At 48.6% G+C, this 19833-nt stretch overlaps 1 protein-coding gene across 1 annotated transcript in view; it reads left to right on the forward strand.

Moving 5' to 3' along the window:
* The first annotated feature begins 1682 nt into the window (after window positions 1-1682).
* PPP2R2D (protein phosphatase 2, regulatory subunit B, delta) overlaps window positions 1683-19833 on the forward strand; it is a 22209-nt gene continuing 4058 nt past the window's right edge. The window contains 10 exon segments of the mRNA XM_006878424.1: window positions 1683-1741; window positions 8884-9035; window positions 9431-9543; window positions 12005-12116; window positions 12119-12163; window positions 15060-15224; window positions 17513-17581; window positions 17584-17681; window positions 17732-17811; window positions 18300-18399. Coding sequence (XP_006878486.1) covers window positions 1683-1741; window positions 8884-9035; window positions 9431-9543; window positions 12005-12116; window positions 12119-12163; window positions 15060-15224; window positions 17513-17581; window positions 17584-17681; window positions 17732-17811; window positions 18300-18399 — 993 coding nt within the window.

Genomic DNA, 19833 nt, shown 5'->3' on the forward strand with positions numbered 1-19833 from the left:
TCCGGAATTTGTCTGCTGACACCCTGTGATTGCTAAAAGTCACTGTTAAAAGTCTCGGTACAAGCCCAGATCTTCTTCATAAGAATTGTCTATGTTGCGTCTTTGAAAATTAGTTGAATATTATTGAAGTTTTAAATAAATGTTGAAAGCAAAATAATTGGGCTTAATTTTGCATAAATTGTCGGTAAACCATTGGTTACCACCTGTGTTCAGTGTTTTAGCCACTGAGAATATGACTGTCACTCTACAGTCAGACACAGGAAACTGTTCTGTAACGTCGGGGGTTGGGGGGCCTCTCCGTTGGCTAACAGATGGGCTTCCAAATGCCTTCAGTCATGCTGTCCTGTCTTGTGTTTGTGACACAACTGTGATACTGACAACAAATCTAAAGAGATGCTTCAGTATGCAACTAGTGTCCCAGAGTAAACCCTAAAGGAACCCATCACCTTTCCCTCGGAGGTTGTAGCAGAGACGGGACAGGGCCAGGCAGAAACTCCCTCTGCCTCCCTCCTGAGACAGTAGTGAGGAGGGGTCTGCACACTCGGGGCCTCTCAGGTGGGCCTCACTCTTGAAAGCAGAAACCAGGCTCTGCCAGCTCCTCTTGGGTTTCTGGAAGCCTCGTCTTGAGTTTTAGTGAAGGTGAGGAGGATGGTGTGGAAGGGAGCGGATAGGTGTTCCTACCAGAGCCTTGGTGTGGCCTGGGCCCTCCCTAAAGCACTGGCCTTTCCTGTGACATCATCCCAGCAGGTGGCACACAGCTACTTCTTATCCCCACATTCCTGTCTGCAGCACTTGTTCCCTCCTCCCTTCCGCACAGCTCTCCCGTTTCAGGGTCCAGCATGGGTCGTGTCAGTGCCACCTGCCTGGCAGACCCTGCTGGTGTCAGTGGACAGTGATTCTGAGGTCACTTGTGCCCAGGAAAGGCTGCTGGCTAAATGAGAAGAGGTTTGTGGGAGCTCACAACTCCATTACCAAGGGACGCCTGTTGGAGCTCTCACTTTAATGATGGCTGAGATTTTTTGAGCCTTTATTTCTGTGATTTGGGATGGAAATTCTTGTGTGGTTTTTATGTATATTGTCATTGATCTTTCAAAATCTTTACAGATTACAATGTTGTGTTTTTGCCTCAGATTGGAGAAGGCCTGTGTAAAACAGAAGTGACAGTTTCTAACATCCCTGTGGCAGGAGCTTAACTAAAGCCTCAGGTGGTGTCCCTGAGGCAGATGCTACTCTTTGCCTTCACAATTGGAATAGGTATGTTTTCCGTTTCAAATGTGATATTGTTTGCCTGTGGAAAAAGTCAAACATCTTGATTGGGTGTTCAGAGTTACAAGAACCTGTCACCCTAAACATGTAGTTCCAGTGTGTGAAGTTGCTGTTACCTGAAGGCCCGGATGTGTAGAGTAGTTCGGCCCTTGTCTAAATTTGAGGGGCCTGGGAAACTCCAGACAGGTTCCCCGCCCCCCCCCCCATCATTTTCTATATATTTTAGTAACAGAAAGAGGCATGTTCATACTCCATCTGCTTCTCAACTAGAACACGTCTAGTGCATTGTGCTTTGTGTTCATCTAACGTAGAGTTGGGTCAGCTTGTTAGATTTTAGTGCGGACAGGAGCATGAGCTGCACTTTGATGCCTGGAACTGAACTTGTTAGTGAGGTGTGCACAGCTGGTGCAGACGGGATGACAGCAGAGAAGGCGGAGGTGGGTGACAACTGTGTCATTGTCCTGAACATATGTCAGTGAGAAGAGAAATCCACTGCCCACTGGACAAGGCATGCTAGGACTGGTTAGGGCAGGACGGCCTGCTGAAGATAGGCGGTGCCCCACGAGACTATTGCCAATGTAGTGTGTAAAGAGACAGGTCAGGAGCCGCTGAAGACCTGAGTAGGTGGACTGCTTAGCCACTGTCCTCCGTCCACCCTCACCATCCTGGGAAGCCTGGGTGTCTGACCAAGGAAGTGATGGCTCCCCGGGGTGCTCCCTCTTACCCCTCTGCAGGGCTGACCCCACTCTTACCACAGTCAACCCTCACCTCTGCCGAGCCTCTTGTTTGGGGCTCTTGGGAGGTGCAGGTGGCTGTTTAACTTGTTGTTTGAACAGCCGTTTCTCTATTCCGCCGTCCCATCTGATGAGTAGACCCACGTGCCTCCTCTGTGGACCCACCTCCTAAGACATGGGACTGCTTGATTCTGCAGAATGCTCTTTGTAAATAATTCCACGTACTCTCTCTCACATCCACCAAGCCAACTCTCTGTTGATGGCTTTCGTGAAGGGGAGAGCTGTACAAAGCACGTCAACCAACCACCAACACAACATCGTCACGAAAACCCACGTAGTAAAAAGGCTCAATTTTAGGAGCCTTGGTATTGTTGTTTAGTGCCATGGAGTCAGTTCTGATCCCAGTGCCCCTATAAGGGTTCCCAAGCTGTCAGTCTTCTCAGGAGCAGAAAGCCTCATCTTTGTCCTGCGAAAGAGCTGCTGGGCTTGAACCACCATGTGGCTAGCAGTCCAGTGTTTATCCTGCAGAGCCACTGGGCCCCCCAAGAACTATAGAGTTCATAAAAATTCACTGAAGTGCAGAAATTCATCTAGCATTTTGCGAGGTTATGTGATCTTAATTCAGAAATGTAAAAAAATATCTACGAGGGTGAGTCAAAAATTATCTGAACTCTGGCTGTAGAATTTATTTTAATCAACTTTTAGAAAAGACAAAGAAAATACCGTTTTTTGTCATAAATGCCTTGCTTTTCAATACACTTTGTCCATCTGTCAACAAGCTTTTGTTTTCCCCTATTAAAACTGTTTTAGGCTGAGCTGTGAGCCACGAATGTTCCGCTGTCTTCGCTTCTTCATCAGAGGTGAATCTTCGTCCTCAAAGAGTTGTTTTCAGGAGACCAAACAGATGAAAGTCTGATGGAGCAAGATCAGTACTATAGGGAAGATGTTTTAACAACTTCAACATGAAGTTTTACAGAGTGTCAACAGTGTAGTCAGAGGTGCGTGGCTATGCGTTGTCATGCAAGACCACAACGCCCTTGAGTAATAGTCCGCCGCTTTGAATCTAAAGTTTAGGCTCCAGCTCTGCAGTGGGTATCTCACTGTAATGCACACGGTTGAACCTTCTTCCTAAAAGTGTTCCAGTACCGGCCCTTGAGAATCCTAGGAAACTGTAAGCATCAATTTTCCAGCTAATGGTTGACTGTTTAACTTTTCTTGGTTGACAGTTGAAGAGGTCTCCATTCCATACTCTGCCATTTACTCTCAGGCTCATAGCAATGAATCCATGTCTCGTCACCAGTAACCTTTTTAAAGAAACTTTGACCTTCCTTCAAATATCGTTCCAAATTTTGCTTGCAGATGTCCAAACACTTCTGTTTATGCTCTTCTGTGAGTTGGTATCCCTCTTGCACAGACTTTTTGAAACCCAAGTCTGTCATGAATGATTTCATCATGGTTGTTGTTACGTGCCATCGAGTAGGTTCCGACCCATAGCGACCCTTATATAGGCTTTCCAAGGAGTGGCTGGTGAGCTTGAACCACTGACCTTGCAGTTGAAACCAACATTGCAGTCCAGCACCACAACATAGGCAGAGCAATTTGCAAGTGATTTGTCACAAAATTCACTGTCGTTCTACAGAATTGTTTCACTTGCATGCTTAATGTTGTGATCAGTCATGGACATGAACTGGCATTTTAATATACCCAGAGTGTGTTGCTACGTGTTAAGTGTCATCGAGTCAGTTTTGACTCATAGTGACTGTATGTACAACCCAACCAAACCCTGCCCAGTCTTGCAGCATCCTCGAAGTGGTTACACGTTAGCCCATTGCTACTGCTTGCTGCCACTGTGCCAGTCCGCCTCGTTGGGCATCTCCCTGTTTTTCTCTACCCTCCATTTTACCAAGCATGATGTCTTTCTACAGGGACTGGTCTCTCCTGTTTATGTGTCCAAAGTATGAGAGATGAAGTCTGGCCATCTTGGCTTCTACAGATTTGTTTGTAATTCTGGCAGTCCACGGTACTTTGAATATTCAGCATTATTCTATAACACCATAACTCAAATGCTACAATTCTTCTATGCTCTTCTTTACTCGGTCACCATGCAGCTGAGGTTATTGAAACGATCATGACTTGGGTCAGGTGCACCTTAGTCCTCAGACTGACATCTTAGCTCTTCAGTGAACTGCTGCAGCCGTTTTTGTATTATCTTGAGCAAACTTTTACTTGCATGTCATATTAATGATATGGTCCGATGACATCTATATGCCACTTGGTCACCTCTCTTTCAAATGGGCACAAGTATGGATCTCTCCAATCAGTTAGTTGGCCAGGTAGCTGTCTTCCAAATTTCTTTTCATAGATGAATGAGTGCCTTTAGTGTTGCATGTGTTTGTTGAAAGACGCGTTTGTATCAATTCCAGGCGCCCTTTTTTTTTACCAGTGCCTTCAGTGCACCTTGGACTTGCTGCTGCTTTCCCATTGGCTCCAGATAATACCTCTTGAAATGGTTGAACACCCACCATTTCTTTCTTTCTTTTTAAGTTTTTATTGTGAACTGAATGACAGTTGGCATGGGAGAATATCAGCTTTACACCATTGTTTCATTGCGATGATGACAATCTCCTCCATGCATCATCACTCAACAGTATTTGCCTCCATTCCCTCTGGGGTTTTTGTTTGTTGTTGTTGTTGTTTTTTGGTGGGGGGAGGGAGCGGAGATGTACACAGAAACACTCAGGAATATATAATAATTTAAACAACCAAAGGGCTCGTTCTGCAAGCCTGCCTCCTGGCCACTAACACCCAGTCCCTCTCTCGATGTCCTCATCTCTGCCTCCATCTCTGGTGCCTCTGCGTTTCTGGATAGGGTCCCGCATTCCACTCATGCTCTTCTCCCTTGATGTTCCTAGGGTCCTCTGTTTCTGGACTGTAAAATTAACTATTCCCCTGGTTTTGTTACAAAACTTCTGCCTTTACAATTGTGACAGTCGCAATTAGTCATGATAACAATTACTCGCTGTTGAATCATAAGAATCTTATCGCCATCTTTTTTCACCAGACCAGTCTAGACAAGATGAAAACTATTCAGTGGGGACTCTACATTACCCCCCACACTCTTAAACTAAACTCCCTCTTGAAAATTTGTAAGCCAGTCACTTTGTGCCTTTATCGCTCCTTCATTTTAGGTAGCCAACTGACCATCTCTTTTTGATAGTGACTCTATGTATGCCTTCCTTCTTTTTATGATTTCTGCATCATTCAGTATTTTACTCAAGGAATCCTTCAGTACTACAAGTCAAGGCTTGATTTTTTTCCTCATTTCTTTCAGTTGAGAAATGCTGAGCGTGTTCCTCCCTTTTGGTTTTCTAACTCCAGGTTTTTGCCCATTTCATGATAGTATTTGACTTTGTCTTCTTCAACTGGTCTTTGAAAATTTCTGTTAAGCTCTTTTACTTTGTTATATCGTCCATTTGCTTTAGCCATCTCTACACTAGAGAGCATGTTTCAAAGTCTCTCTGACTTCCATTTGGTTCCTTTTTAAAATTCCTATATGATGTTTTTGATGTTATCCCATAACTCTTCTGGTCTTTGGTCATAAGTGTCTAATGCATCAAATCTGTTCTTCAGATGATCTCTAAATTCAGGTGAGATATGTTCAAGGTCATATTTTGGCTCTCGTGAATTTGTTTTTGTTTTCTCCAGCTTCAGCTGGAACTTGCATATGAGTAATTAATGGTCTGTACCAGAGTCTACCCCTGGCCTTGTACAGGGTGATAATGGAGGTTTTCCAACATCTCTTTCCACAGACATAGTTAGTTTTATTTGTTTTTTCCATTTGTTGACGTCCATGTGTACATCATCTTTTATGTTGCTTGAAAAAGGTATTTACAATGAAGAAATCATTGGTCTTGCAAAATTCTATCATGCAATCTCCATCATTTCTTTGGCCAAGGCCATATTTCCCAACTGCTGATCCTTCTTTAGTTCCAATTTTTACATTCCAGTCACCAGTAATTATCAATATATCTTCACCACATGTTTGATCAGTTTCAGATTGAAGAATATAGTTGTTGTTATTAGGTGCCATTGAGTCGGTACCAACTCATAGCGACCTTATGCACAGCAGAATGAAACACTGCCCGATCCTGGGCCAACCTCACAGTTGTTGCCACACTTGAGCCCATGGATGCTGCCACTTTGCCAGACCATCTTGCCGGGGGTCTTCCTCTTTTTCTCTGACCCTTCACCTTACCAAACATGATATCCTTCTCCAGCCAACTGGTCCCTCCTGACAATATGTCCGAAGTATGAAAGACGAAGTTTGGCATCCTGGCCTCTAAGGAGCACTCTGGTTGCACTTCTTCCAAAATGGATCTATTGGTTCTTTTGGCAGTCCATGGCACTTTAAATATTCTCCTCCAACACCATAACTCAAAAGCATCAATTCTTCTACGGTCTTCCTTATTCACTGACCAGCTTTCACATGCATATGAAGTTATTGCAAATACCATGGCTTCCTTGGGTCAGGCGCACCTTAGTCCTCAAGTTGACATTGTTGCTCTTCAACACTTTAAAAATATAAGAATATAATAGAATTCTTCAATTCCGTTATCACTTGCTTTAGTGGTTGGTGCATACATTTAAACAATAGTGATGCTAACTGGTCTACCTGGTAGGCATATGGATATTATCCTATCACAGACAACATTATACTTCAAGGTTGATCTTGAAATATTCTTTTTGGTGATGAATGTAATCCCATTCCTCTTCAGTTTGTCATTCCCAGCGTAGTAAACCATGTTAGATTCAAAATGGCCAGTAGCAGTCCACTTCAGCTGACTAATGCCTCCGATGTCCGTGTTTATGCATTCCATGTCAATTTTTACAACTTCCAATTTTCCTAGATTCATACTTCATAGACTCCATGTTCTGATTGTTAATGGAAGCTTGTAGCTATTTCTCCTCATTTTGAGTTGTGCCCCATCTGCAAATGAAGGTCCCAGATGCTTTACTCCATTACATCCTTACAGTCAACTCTCCTTTAAGGAGGCAGCTCTTTCCCAGTCACATTTTGAGTGCCCTCCAGTCTGAGGGGCTCATCTTCCAGCACAATATCTGACAATATCGTGGTGCTATCTGACAAGTGTTTCACTGCTATTTACAAGGTGTTCAGAGGCTAAACATTGAGAATGAGTCCACCTCCCCTTCTTCCAAATCTGTCTTAGTCTGGAAAGCCATCTGCAACTTGGACACAATGGGTAACCCTGCCAGCTTTCAAAATACTGGTAGCATAGCTTCCAGCATCACAGCCACACCCAGGCCACCAGAGTGCGACATGTTTCAATGTCCTAGGATATCAGTACCCTAGAATAGATGGGTTTTTTTCTTTGTTTCACATACTAAAGTGTAAAAATGTGAGATTTTCGATCTTGGTTCTAGAGCAAGAATGAAACAAAATACCCTTGTCCATGCTTTTTAAGTATGAAATCGTTAGGGTTTCATTTTTTAAAAAATCTCAGGTCTGCATAAAATTTCAGGGCTCAGTAGGAATCTGTCCACACCTCCCTCACTTCCCCTGCTGTTGTTCAGAAACTCAGACCAGACGCAAACAGTCCCTTCCTTTGTGACCCCCAGATTTGTTCTCCACTTCCCCCCTGCCCCAGTCTGCTGGTTTGACCCTTACCAACCTTCCCAGAGGTGAAGAAGGGATTATTGCTCCAAGTACATTTTACTCCTTGTATAGAACACACATGTGGCGCTGTGGGTTAATGCACCAGACTACAAAGCCATTTCAGCTGCAAGGTCGGCAGTTAAAACTCACCAGCTGCTCCTCGAAAACGCTATACAGGGTCGCTATGGGTCAGAACCAACTCAACGGCACTTAACAATAACAACATAGAACACATGGATGTATTAACAGCTTACACCAGAGACAGTCAGTGCATCCAGGGAGGTCTTGACACGCTTGGTCTTCGTGCTGACCCTGGCCTTGGGGCTCATTTGTCTTCACTGTAGGAGCCTGCTGGGCCTGTGCAGTTCTAGATAGGCTGTGTTCTAGGTAGTGTTGCCGTAGACTGCGGTGTTCTAGGTGAGGTTGGGCATGTCCCTGATGGTATGGCTGTCGATTCCAGACAACACCAGGCATGAATGGTATGGCCGTAGACTATGCGATTGTTCTCGGTGAGATTGGGCATTTGGGGGGCAGTATAACTGTGGATAAGGAGCTCTTATAGCGTAATGGATACAAATCCGGCTGCTAATCTTAGGGTCAGCAGTTCAAAACTACCAGCTGTTCCACGGGAGAAAGATGAGACTTTCTACTCCTGTAAAAATTTACAACCTCAGAAACCCTGTACAGGGTCGCTATGAGTCGGAACTGACTCCACAGCACATACTAACAACATAGCTGTAGACTATGTGGTTGTATTAGATGAGATCAGGTATGTTTGGGGCAGAATGAACATAGGTTGTACAGTTGTTCTAGACAAGATTGGGCATGTTCAGGGCAGTATGGCCGTAGACTGGGTGGTGGGTTTAGACGAGTTTGGGTGTGTTTGCGCTGGGGTGGCTGTAGACTATGCCTTAGCACAGATCTCATGGGAATGACTCAGCCGCATGACTGGGCAGTCTCTCCACTTCTCACAGGCAGCCTGTGACCCTGGTCTGCTCTAGTGGCCACCTGGAAGAGAAAGGGGAGGGGTGGTCTCCATGTGCTCTTCCCAGGTAAATCAATTCTGAGGTTCGTACCTTTGCGGGTTTTTGACCCAGGACTGGTTTGGCTTTCTAAAATGCGGGTGGTGGTTTAACATTCAGCGGGGTAGTCCCCCCAGCCACCTGCATGCCCCTCACTCCCTAAAGCAGCTGCCGTGTTTCCTTGTAGACGAAGAGCCGCCCTTCCTCCAGGGGGCAGTACCTTTCAGAGTCACGAGCCCAAGTTTGACTACCTGAAAAGTCTAAAAATCGAGGAAAAAATTAACGCAATTTGGTGGTTGCCACAACAGAATGCTGCTCCTTTTCTACTCTCTACAAATGGTGAGAGCTTTTTCATATTTCTTTGTGTTGTTTGATTTAGGGTTTTATTTTAAATGTTCTATATGTGAATTTTTTTATTGAAACTCACTCTAGACCTTTTTTTCTGCCTCAAACTATTGGGGAAGGGTAAGTTATTCTCTAGGTAGCATTTGATAGTTGGGTTGAAATTTCAAAAAGTTCGACACCCCACAATATTACACTGTTACTCTACTCTGCTTCTTCAGATTGTACAAAATATGTGTCCTTGATTGGAAATGTGGATGTTGAGAGACCTTCTAGCTTATAAATCGATAGAACCACAAGACTTTCTATAGTAGGGTATTCAGCTAATGAGAGGAGTGGAGTACATGTTATGTTTTTTCTTTTAATACAGAGAATGGGGTTTTTATTTTCAGATAAAACTATTAAATTATGGAAAACAAGTGAACGGGATAAAAGAGCCGAAGGCTATAACTTGAAAGATGAAGACGGACGATGTCGAGATCCATTTAGAATTACAGCGCTGCGGGTATATGTTACCTTTTTACAAAAACATCCAGTACTTTTCCTTAGTCCAGAACACGATGCTCTAGTCCACTGTGGAGAGAGAGAATGGTGTCCAGAGGTGTCTTCTGGGAGCTGCTGTCTTGGGCCCTGGAAACCCCAGGAGTTACACTGTGATCACCTTTTTCAAAAACCAGGGTCCGTCATTCTTCACCAAAGCAAAAGCCACACTTATCCTCAGGAAGCCGCGCGATGGTAAGGAAGAACTGGGACTGAACTCCACAACAGAACTAACTCTCACTGGGTCCACTACTTTCCAGTCTGAAGGCTCAGAATAGCACGTGGCACAAACTGACGTCCAAATAAAATTCAGGGCCACTCATGAACTGGCCTTGGGCTATCAAATATCCTCAGGGAGTTTTCAGTGTCCTCTGAAGTAACGAGGGCTAGCTCGGATATTTCAGAATACTTGGGCTCTTCTCCCCTCCACCTGCCATCCCATGAACATCATGATTTCTTTTTTATGGTTAAATTCTTCACTTCCGTTTCGGTGCTCCCACATATATTATGAATGAACATGATTCTATCAGCTTTTAACAGTGATGTCTGTGGTATCTGCAGTTAAAATTGGGTACAGTGTACAGCTTGGAATCTTCTTGTCTTCTGCTTGGCTTAGTGGTGCACACACTTGATAGTTTCTTGACCCAGTGAAACTTGGAGAAAGGAGGTCCGAGGTCCCAGGCTGCCCTTGTGCCAAACAGACTTGTCCCAAAGAAGCATTGCTAGTGGATCTGAAAATTGCTTGTTGGTTTGTTCTTTGAAGGAGCTTAAAAACCTGTTGAAATACAGTTCCTCAAGTGAAGCCCTAGTTAATGAGCTTCTTTGGAGTTAGTCATTGAGGGTCCTACTGAGGAGTCGTACTGCCACACCCACATCACTGGCCCATGCTGGGCTGGGCATCGTGAAGAGCGTTTCTGATGCCCAGGCACCTCCTGTGGTGGGCAACATGCCACCAGCCCAGCACAAAGGCCCTCTGACAGCACTGTTGAAACCACGGGTCATCCTGGAATGACCCTCAGGGATACATTGTGGGTCCTTTGGTGGGCAGATCAGTGTGTTGAGGTCTGCTTTGTTGAGCATAGTTTCTGAACCAAAGCCTGAAGGTTCCTAATATGGCACCATTCTGCAGGGCCTGCTGACATGAGTCGCCTCAGGGTGTGGGAACAGTGGCTCCCCGGTCGGCAGCAGGTAGGCAACTGACTTCAAACCCTTCATAGGCATTCTGCCCCCTCCCCACACCTCTCTGGATTTCTGGAATTCAGGACAGCAGGTCCATTTAGGGGAGAAGAGTGGCTTTTATTCCAAGGCTGCTCCTGGAGACGGAGCTGAGATCCAGCGGGCATGGGAGTGAAGTGTGGTTTCCTCACACGGCGTTTTGATGAGTAGGGTGTGTGTGTGGAGCCCCTCATTTTCAGAAAGCGCAGCCTTGTATGAGTCTTCTGAACAAGACAGGGGAGGAGTCAGAGATGTGGCTCTTTTTGTAGTCACTTTGTGTGTGTGTGTGGTTTAATTGTTTTAATGCCAGAAAGGGAAATTCATTGAAAGCAGAGTTGTTGGTGTTTCTGGGTTACGGGGTGTGGAGCGCTATGGTGACTGTCTGTGGTACCCACATGCCAACACTCACACTTCATCCCCTGAGAGCACAGCTCTCATACCTGGCTTCCAAGGGAGGGAGCTATTCGGGATACATTGGCCCAAGTTCATTTTTAGAGTTCTCACCTGACAAAGACAGACATTTCCTCATTGGCTCTCCCGTTTACAGAGGTGACTTGAAAAGAGCTCGGGTTGGCTGGGCACTTTTTCTGGGGCCCAGGTACTCACGGACCAGCAGTGCCCTCCTCGCCCTCCTCCTGGCTGGCTGGCTGGCTGGCTGGCTCCTCTCCACCCCATCCTTCCCACCCAGACAACTTAGTCTCCTAGCACACACGGCCAAGGAGAAGCATGTCAGATAGGTGAACACAGTCAGCACCCAGACCCACTCATGGAGCAGTGTCAGTACCTGGGGTCCCTCCTGTGCCCTTCCTGTCCCATTGAGAACCCCCGCCTCCCCATAGCACGCAGTAGCTCTGTGATCCCTGAAACTCGGTGGCGTCAGGCCTGGGAGAAGAAAGGGAGGCACTTGTGCTGAACACCTGAGGTTCTGCTGTCTCAGGGTTGGGTGGTGAGCATGGGGCACAGTGGGGGTCTGGTACTCTGGGTATCAGCTCCGCTGGCTTTCCTCCTAAGGCAGTACCAGCCTTAGCATGCGTGCTGAGGGGCACCCGGCCCAAAGATGGAACTGCCCTTTTCCCCAGTCAGCCCTGCCTGCTGGTGTCTGTGGGCATCGTCGCCCCGTCCCCGTGAATGTAGACAGGCTCTATTGTGCGTGCTCTCAGGACATGCTGCTGTGGTCTTGGTTTGGAATTCCTGTTTCCTCCCATTTCTAGGTCCCCATGTTGAAGCCCATGGACCTTATGGTAGAAGCCAGCCCTCCATGAGTGTTTGCAAATGCTCACACGTATCATGTAAATTCCATCTCCGTAAACAGTGATCATGAAACCTGAGAATTAACCTATGGCCTTTAGAAATCACAGATAGAAGTTTTAGTATCCTTCGTCAGACGATAGCTGGCCATTAGTCTCAGGGTTGCTCTTCACATAGTGTTCTAGTCCCGCATCTCAGAACCTCATTCGGTAGCTTACAATGGACATTGTTGTAGCATGAAGCCTTTTTCTACCACTGGACATGTTCTCTGTGTACTGGGCTCCACTTGGCTGCACTAGAAACCACCTGAATAGCGTGTGTTTGAAGGCTCAAGATGGCATGTTGGGTTAAGACACAATCTGAATGTTGATAGGAGAGCACAGGATTCTTTTTTAATTACTCATCTCTCCAGAAAACAGCTCTGTAGTGCGTACTTCTCAGGCGCGTCGTCTTCCCGTGAGACGTGGTGAGATGTGGTGAGACGCGGTGAGACGTGGTGAGACGTGGTGAGACGCGGTGAGACGCGGTGAGACTTACTCTGCAGTTGCGTTCTTTTGATTTACAGAAACCCTCTAGAAAAGATGGGCTCACGGCTTTGTAAAGTGGGGTGTCTCCCGTGCGTCCTGACACTCGGGTACCCTTTCCGTTGGTTGGTCATTTCTGTGACTTGATCCTCTGTGAGGCTGTTGAAGAGGCCCTGGTCGCACCATGGCTGAGTCACTTCGCTGCTAGCTCACCTTCTGTGGGGGACAGAGGACGCTGTCTGCTCCCATAAAGATGACAGCCTTGGAAACCCCATGGGACAGTTCTCTGTCCTAGGGTCATTATGAGTGGGAATCGACTCCGTGCTAGTGGGCTTGGCTTTGGTGTGGCTCTGAGAGCTAGAGGGAGCACATTCTGCCAAGTTCTAGGCTATGCTTGCCTCTGGGCGAATCTGTACCCGTGGCTGGTCCATTTACCAACTGAAGTGGGTCATTTCCATAGCCCCTGTTTCTCTTCCTCCAAGACCTCTGGCTTCTCATTCTTCTTTCTGATGATACATAACCATTTTAAACCAAACTCCAATAATGCCTAGAAAGGAGAACTCCTCCTCCTCAGCCCACCCCTTCGGGAAACCACTCTCCAGATGAGGTGTGGGAGCCCCTGGGTTTGCCTGTTCGTTCCTATGATGGATGGTGACTGCCCTCCCGTCAGCTGTGAGCTCGGGGACGAACAACCTGGTGCACACCCACCATTACTGTGTTCATGGCTGTTGGTTTATGCCTGTGAAAAGCCAGCCTCCGGCGAACGTCATGTGCAGACTCGGTTGTGACCCTTTTGCGTTGTGATCCGTATTTGAGGGTGGAGGGGAGCGGAGACCCTCACTCACATCCAGCAGAGCACTCTGTCTTAGAAACAATAGCTTCTCAGTGTAACAAGTCCAGAAATATGACAGGGTTTTCTTTCTTAATTCCTGATGTGTTATATGCTCTTTTATTTTCATTAATTTCATGTCCATTTTTGTGACTTGCCGCTTTACTGTCCTTTGTCCTTTTCTTATATCTACTTTCATCTGCTAACATTTTTCAGTGCCTGAGCTCTGGTAGCATAGTGGTTACGAATCAGGCTGCTAATCTCAGGGTCAGCAGTTCGAAACTACCAGCTGTTCTGCAGGAGAAAGATGAGGCTTTCTGCTCCAGTAAAGATTTACAGCCTCGGAAACCCTGTGCAGGGTCGCTGTGAGTTGGAACTGACTCCACGGCACACAACAACAATGTGAAGAGGCACCCTCGTGTCCTGCAATGCCTCCCTACTGCAGTTGACGGGTAGTGCAACCCCACAGCCTCCCTCAGTCCCCATCAGGGACACCCCAGTTTCTGAGCCTGCTGCTGAGTGCAACAGACCCTTTGCTTTTTGTCCCCAAAACCCACAGCCATCGATGCCGACTGCCAGACACTTTTCAGGGCAGAGTGGAGCCGCCCTGTAGGGTTTCTGAGACTCAGTCTGAACAGAAGCAGATCAGCACATCTTTCTCCCTCGGAGAGGCTAGTGGGTTTGAACCGACAACCTTGCGGTGAGCAGCCCAACCCTGAACCCACTGTGGCACCAGGGTTCTGTAACAGTTACTTGTTTTTGAGCGATTTCAGTAGGAAAACTTTGTAACAGTCAGTGCCCGTGTAAGCTACAAAGAACCAGGACAAGCGCGCTGCCTTCCTATCACTTCCTCCAGGAAACACCATATTGGCTGCCCCCGCCCAGGACCTCATTGTCTGTGTGACCCTGTGCGCTGAGGGAAGGCACTCCACACACTCTGAGACCAGAGACAATAGCATCCTGTCGCCCGGGCACTTGGCACGGCTGGGAGTCGAGGAGGGAGCCCGGAGGGATGACCGAACTCACTGATGGACGGAGTGAAATGGGCGTCGCTGGCCACAAAGCCCCTGTGGGTGAGGGGGTCAGTCCTGGACGTCACGTGGGGCAGCATGTCCTTCTGAGGTTCTCCACTGGGCAGTCTCAGCATCCTCCAACTGGCTGCCGGGAGCCCCTGGTCACACCAGCCAAGTGTGCCCAAGTGTTCTTCCCTAGTGGACTTCCAACTAGCCTGACCTCCTGAGTGTCAGCGGTTCCCCACAAGCAGGTGCTGGCTCCCCTGGCACCCAGGGAAACCTCCTGACCTGCCTGGTGTCCACCTGTGCACCCCACCGCCATCACCCACCATCCGGTGTCCAGTGGCACACTGTGCCTTCTCATTGTTGATGGTTGTGTTTTGTTTGGGGTGTGAGGTAGGGTGACAAGAGGCTATCTCAGCCTGAGCCTGAGAGCACATCCTGGGATGACACTCAGGACAGATGTGGGGGACTGAAAGAGGGTGCAGCGTCTGTGTGGGTGTGTGTGGGAGGGGGGCAGGAAGTTCTGTGGAGCTGGGTCACAGCAACACCGTAGGCAGGCACCCCACCACCTGCAGCAGGATCCCACTAGAGTCCCCACACACTCTAGAGACAGACGTGGCCAGCCCTCTTTGCCTTACCGCCGCCCCAGACATCGTGGACATCAAGCCGGCCAACATGGAGGAGCTGTCCGAGGTGATCACAGCAGCTCAGTTCCACCCGCACCAGTGCCACGGTTTTGTCTACAGCAGCAGGAAGAGTACCGTCTGCCTTTGCCACATGCAGGCCTCCGTCCTGTGCGACCAGCACGTCAAGTGTAAGGGCCTCACTGTCCACCAGAGGGCCGGGCCCTGAGCCCTGACAGCCCTCAGTCCTTCCACCAGAGACCAACTTTGTGGAGTCACCGGGCTGAGGGGGAGTGAGTGCAGACAGCGTCCACCCCTGCAGCACCGCACTGCGGCCAGCACTGAGCTTGAGCCTGTGGCTCTCCACCTTGTGCGCCTGCCTCTTTGACCTGTTTCTTCAGAATACTAACTTCCCTTGAGTAGACATCTCTATGGCTTCATTTGAGTGAATGCTCCCATTGGCCTGCATTTTTCTCATCTTTCATATGTATCGCCTTTTATAAACATAGCCCACAGAAGACTGGAAATAGAAATCAATGGTCCTTGGCAAAAGGTAGCTTGAGAATCTAGATAGGAGACGTGTAGACTGTGTGTGTGTGTGTGTAATTATAGTGTATGTGTGAAGACTGCGTGTAGAGTGTGTATGTTTGTAGAAGTAGTTTGTGTGTGTGTAGATATACTGTGTGTGTAGATATAGATCATGTATTGTGTAATTGTAGTTTGTGTAGATATAGTGTCTGTGTGGATAGTGTGTATGTGTGTAGATGTAGTTTGTGTATTGCAGGTGTGTGTGTGTGTGTGTAGGTAGGTGTAATTTGTGTATGTGTAGATATAGTGTATGTGTGTAATTGTAGTTTGTGTAGATATAGTGTGTGTGGGTAGTGTTTACGTGTGTAGATGTAGCTTGTGTATGTGTAGATATAGTGTATGTATTTGTGTATAGAGAAAGCTTCAAATGCAGAGCCAAACAAACATGTAGATTCCCACAGTTTCAAGAGGCAAAAACCCACTTCTGTCGAGTCCGTTCAGAGCCTAAATCCTTATGGGAGCTGACAGCTGATGGGCTTGAACCACCGACCTTGCAGTTAGCCACCCAACACTGAACCTACAGCACAGCCAGGGCTCCAACAAAAGTTGATGCCCCTTAAACCAAAGGGCGTGCCTATTTCCTCAGCTGACAGTCTGTAGGTGAGAGCCCTGTCAGTGTCGGGGGGGCCTGTGTGCCGAGGTGCTGTGGAGCCTGCTCTCCCAGCATCCGGGTTTGTTACAGTGAATCATGGCTTCTGAGGGAGAGGACCGAACTCCCGGCCGGCTTGTTGGGGACACTTTGGGGTATTGAGTCCGGACCACAGATGGAGCTAGGCGCTCTCCAGCTGCTGACCCACTGAGCTCGTTGCCTTTTGCAGGGAAGCAGGCCTGTACCATCTGGTCAGAGCCAGTGGTTGAGGCAGGACCCCGCTGACCCAGGCCTGGGCAGTCATTGGACATGAGTTGGGAGTGCCCACGATGAATGACTGTCTCTAACCAGGTGACTGGTCAGAACACCTCAAGGGGCTTGTCAGGGCCTACCCATAGAAGCCCCCATTCAGAGTCCGTTGGATTTGGGTCTCCATTTCTGATGTGGGCCTCATGAACAAAGTGTTGTGGACTCAGTGTTTCTTCTACAGCTGAGTTTACCAAATCGGTAGTGAAGGGGGCTGGTGAGTCTCCATGAAGTCACATCAGCCCATAGTGCCTCCACTGGTCTACCACTGCTATCGTCAGCCATCCCGCCCACAGCGCTCTACAAAGTCAGCGCTTCAAACCCACCGGCAGCTCCTCGGAAACCTATACAGGTTTGATATGGCCCTTGACAACCCAGCAACAACCGGTTACAATTCAGGTTCAGGAACCCTCGGGATCCAGTTCTCAACAGCGCCCGCAGCCCAGCCTCTCCTCTGCTCAGACAAGTGTTAGAAAGTTGTTTAGTGCCTCATACCTGCCACGAGGTACTCCACTCTGCCAGGAAGTCACCTGCCCAAAGACCCAGCTCTCATGCCTCTGTGGGTTGGCATGTCTGCTGTACCAGGAAGCCCTCTATGCCATTTTGCATTGGTCTGCTGCCGCTCACCGCCTGCATGGCTGCAGTTCTGTCTCCTGGTCTCGGGGGTCCTTAGGGTCCAGAAGATGCCCTGTGCCTCTGAGTGGTAGTGAGGTCCCCTCTGTCCATCCCAGGGATGGCTGATTTTAAACCTAGTGGGATGGAAAAACTGATCAATGCCTCATGAGGATTCTGGGCACCTTAGTTTCATTGTTAGCAAGCTGTCCAATCCCCTTGGTGGGCCACAAGCATCTCATTTGCTTATTCCCACCACTCATATGGCGGGAGTTATAAGAGCAGGAGGAGAAAAGCCTCAGAAACGATCCATCGCATTGCAGCTTGTGTCCCAGGGCCTTCTCCAACTGATGAAAAGCTGAAAACGTCTCATTTTGGTTCCAGTGTTTGAAGAGCCTGAAGATCCCAGCAGTCGCTCCTTCTGCTCAGAAATCGGCTCTTCCGTCTCGGACGTGATTTCAGTCACAGCGGCTGGTACATGATGACCCGAGCCTACATGTCTGTGAAGGTGTGGGACCTCAACATGGAGAAGAGGCCTGTGGAGACCTAGCAGGTGAGGGCGGCGGGCCGGGAACAGCTTGCGGCCAGCATGCCTTCCTGCAGATTCATGAGTATCTCCACAATCCGCTGTGTTCTCTCTATGAAAACGACAAGTTTGAGTGCTGCTGGAGCGTTTGTGACAGGTGAGGCTGCGCGCACTAGCAGGTACCCAGGCCTGCGTCCATGGGGCGTGTGTTGGCATCTGTGTGCATGTGTCACTTCTCAGGACAGCGTCCAGCTGCGCGCTCTCCAAGGTGCAGGGACACAGGGACCCATGTTGATAAGGCGTTGCTGCCAAGCCTCGTACGTCCAAGGAAACGTTTCCTCGCTGTGCTTCTGCATTTAAAGGGGAAGCACACTCCAAAGCGCTTGGTAACAGTTGTTTCTTTGTGTCTCGCACCCCGATAGAAAGAAGGGGGAGAGCAGTTGCTCAGCAGCACACCTGTGCTTGGTGGGGGAAGGGGACCCCCCCCGGGGCTCAGCGGGGTGTAGTGCCCTTCAGAAGGAAGTAGTTCCAGTGGACAGAGGATACCTGTTGCTGGCCACAGTGACCATCTTCCAGAAACAGAGGACTCGGACATGATGCACGTGGTGCCTCCTCAGCACAGCACTGAGCTGAGCTCACTCACAGTCAGGGTGTCCGCGATGACCAGAGGTGTGGGGGCACCCTGAGCCTGCAGCAGGAACCTCCCCTCCCTGCCCCTGAATTAGTGCAACTGGTGCACTTCCAGGTGGGTCCCAGACCGAGGTCAGCCCGGGTGGGCACTCTGTAAGCATGGGGTGTGCGTGTGCCAACCCACATGGCTCACTGCCCTCAAGGTGAGCACAGCCGGCCGTCCTCACCTCTCACTGCAAACAGCCTGCAATAGCTCCAGGTCTGGCTTCCTGCCACACTGGCAAGAACATATGGGGACACTTGGGCCCCTCAGGGTTTCCACGAGTTCAGTTAAACATTACCAAGTCCGTGGGGGGGGCGGGGCGGGGAGAGTCTCCATGAGCGACCAACAGTCTCACCTCTGAGACTTCAGGTGACGTTGTCAGTAGTAGAATGTAATGTAGGAATGCTGAACGTTTATGCCAATCCAATCAGGCTGCCACAGGCCATGAAAGGTGACCTCGCACGGTGGGGAAGGTCCAGGCAGAAATTATAGAGCTGAAGGTTTGTTATCTCTGTAGGGTTAGCAGCAAATGCCTGGCCACTGGGAACCTGCATTGGTGAGGAGAGGTCAGAAGGGACTCCCAGAGTGCAGCTGTGGGCCAGTAGAGAAGGTGGGGACGAGAAGTGTCAAGTACAGGGCTGGGCTGGACTTGTCATCTGCTCTGCAGCCAGCACCCCCGTCTCTCTGGGGAGTACTGAATGCTGCCGTGAAGCTGAGCCAGAGTCTTCAGAGCATCACAACTAAGAGTAGGAAGCAAGGCCTGGCAGGCAGAGGTTCGATGCCATTGGGCATGGGTGGGGTCATGGGCACCTGGACAGCTGTCTCCTAATATTACCACAGTAAGGACTAGGTGTGGCCACTCCTGACAAGCTGGGGCGCAGGGAGCAGAGAGACGTGCGATCGGGAATGCGCCTATAGTCAGGAGCACTGCGTCTTGTTTGTGCTTCACGGGGAGGTTTTCAGACCAAACTCAGAACGTGCTGTGGACAAGAAACTCTCTTTAAAATAATACTCAGTTTTCAGTGAGACTTCAGGGCCGATTAGGATCCCATTGACAATTTCCACAAAAACAGGTGAGTGGCTCTAGTTGCTTTCATCACGATGTGTCAGCGTTCTCTGGAATTACCTGCTGGCTGGCCCACTTCCCTGACCCTGTCCCCTCTGTGTGCGCTCACTTTTGCTTTTGAGTGATTACTGACCTTTGGGTCTCCTGCTGGTATTGTTAATTTTGTGAATTGAGTGAAGCTTTCCACTCACCTGATTGTGCTGTGATGCATTACAATGATTACAGCCCCAGCGGGTACCAACAGTTAAGGACTGACCTCCCTTCATTTTCATTATCGCCCTTCTCCCTGTGTACCGCTAACTTCCTCTTTTCTCGGCTAACCTCCCCGTCGACCAGGTTAACATGTGTCTACCGTCTGTTGTTGTTGTTAGGTGCCATCGAGTCAGAACCAACCCATAGCGACCTTATGCACAGCAGAAGGAAACACTGCCTGATCCTGA

This window comes from Chrysochloris asiatica, unplaced genomic scaffold (genome assembly GCF_000296735.1).
Source record: "Chrysochloris asiatica unplaced genomic scaffold, ChrAsi1.0 scaffold00105, whole genome shotgun sequence".
In the NCBI taxonomy this organism is placed as follows: Eukaryota; Metazoa; Chordata; class Mammalia; order Afrosoricida; family Chrysochloridae; genus Chrysochloris; species Chrysochloris asiatica.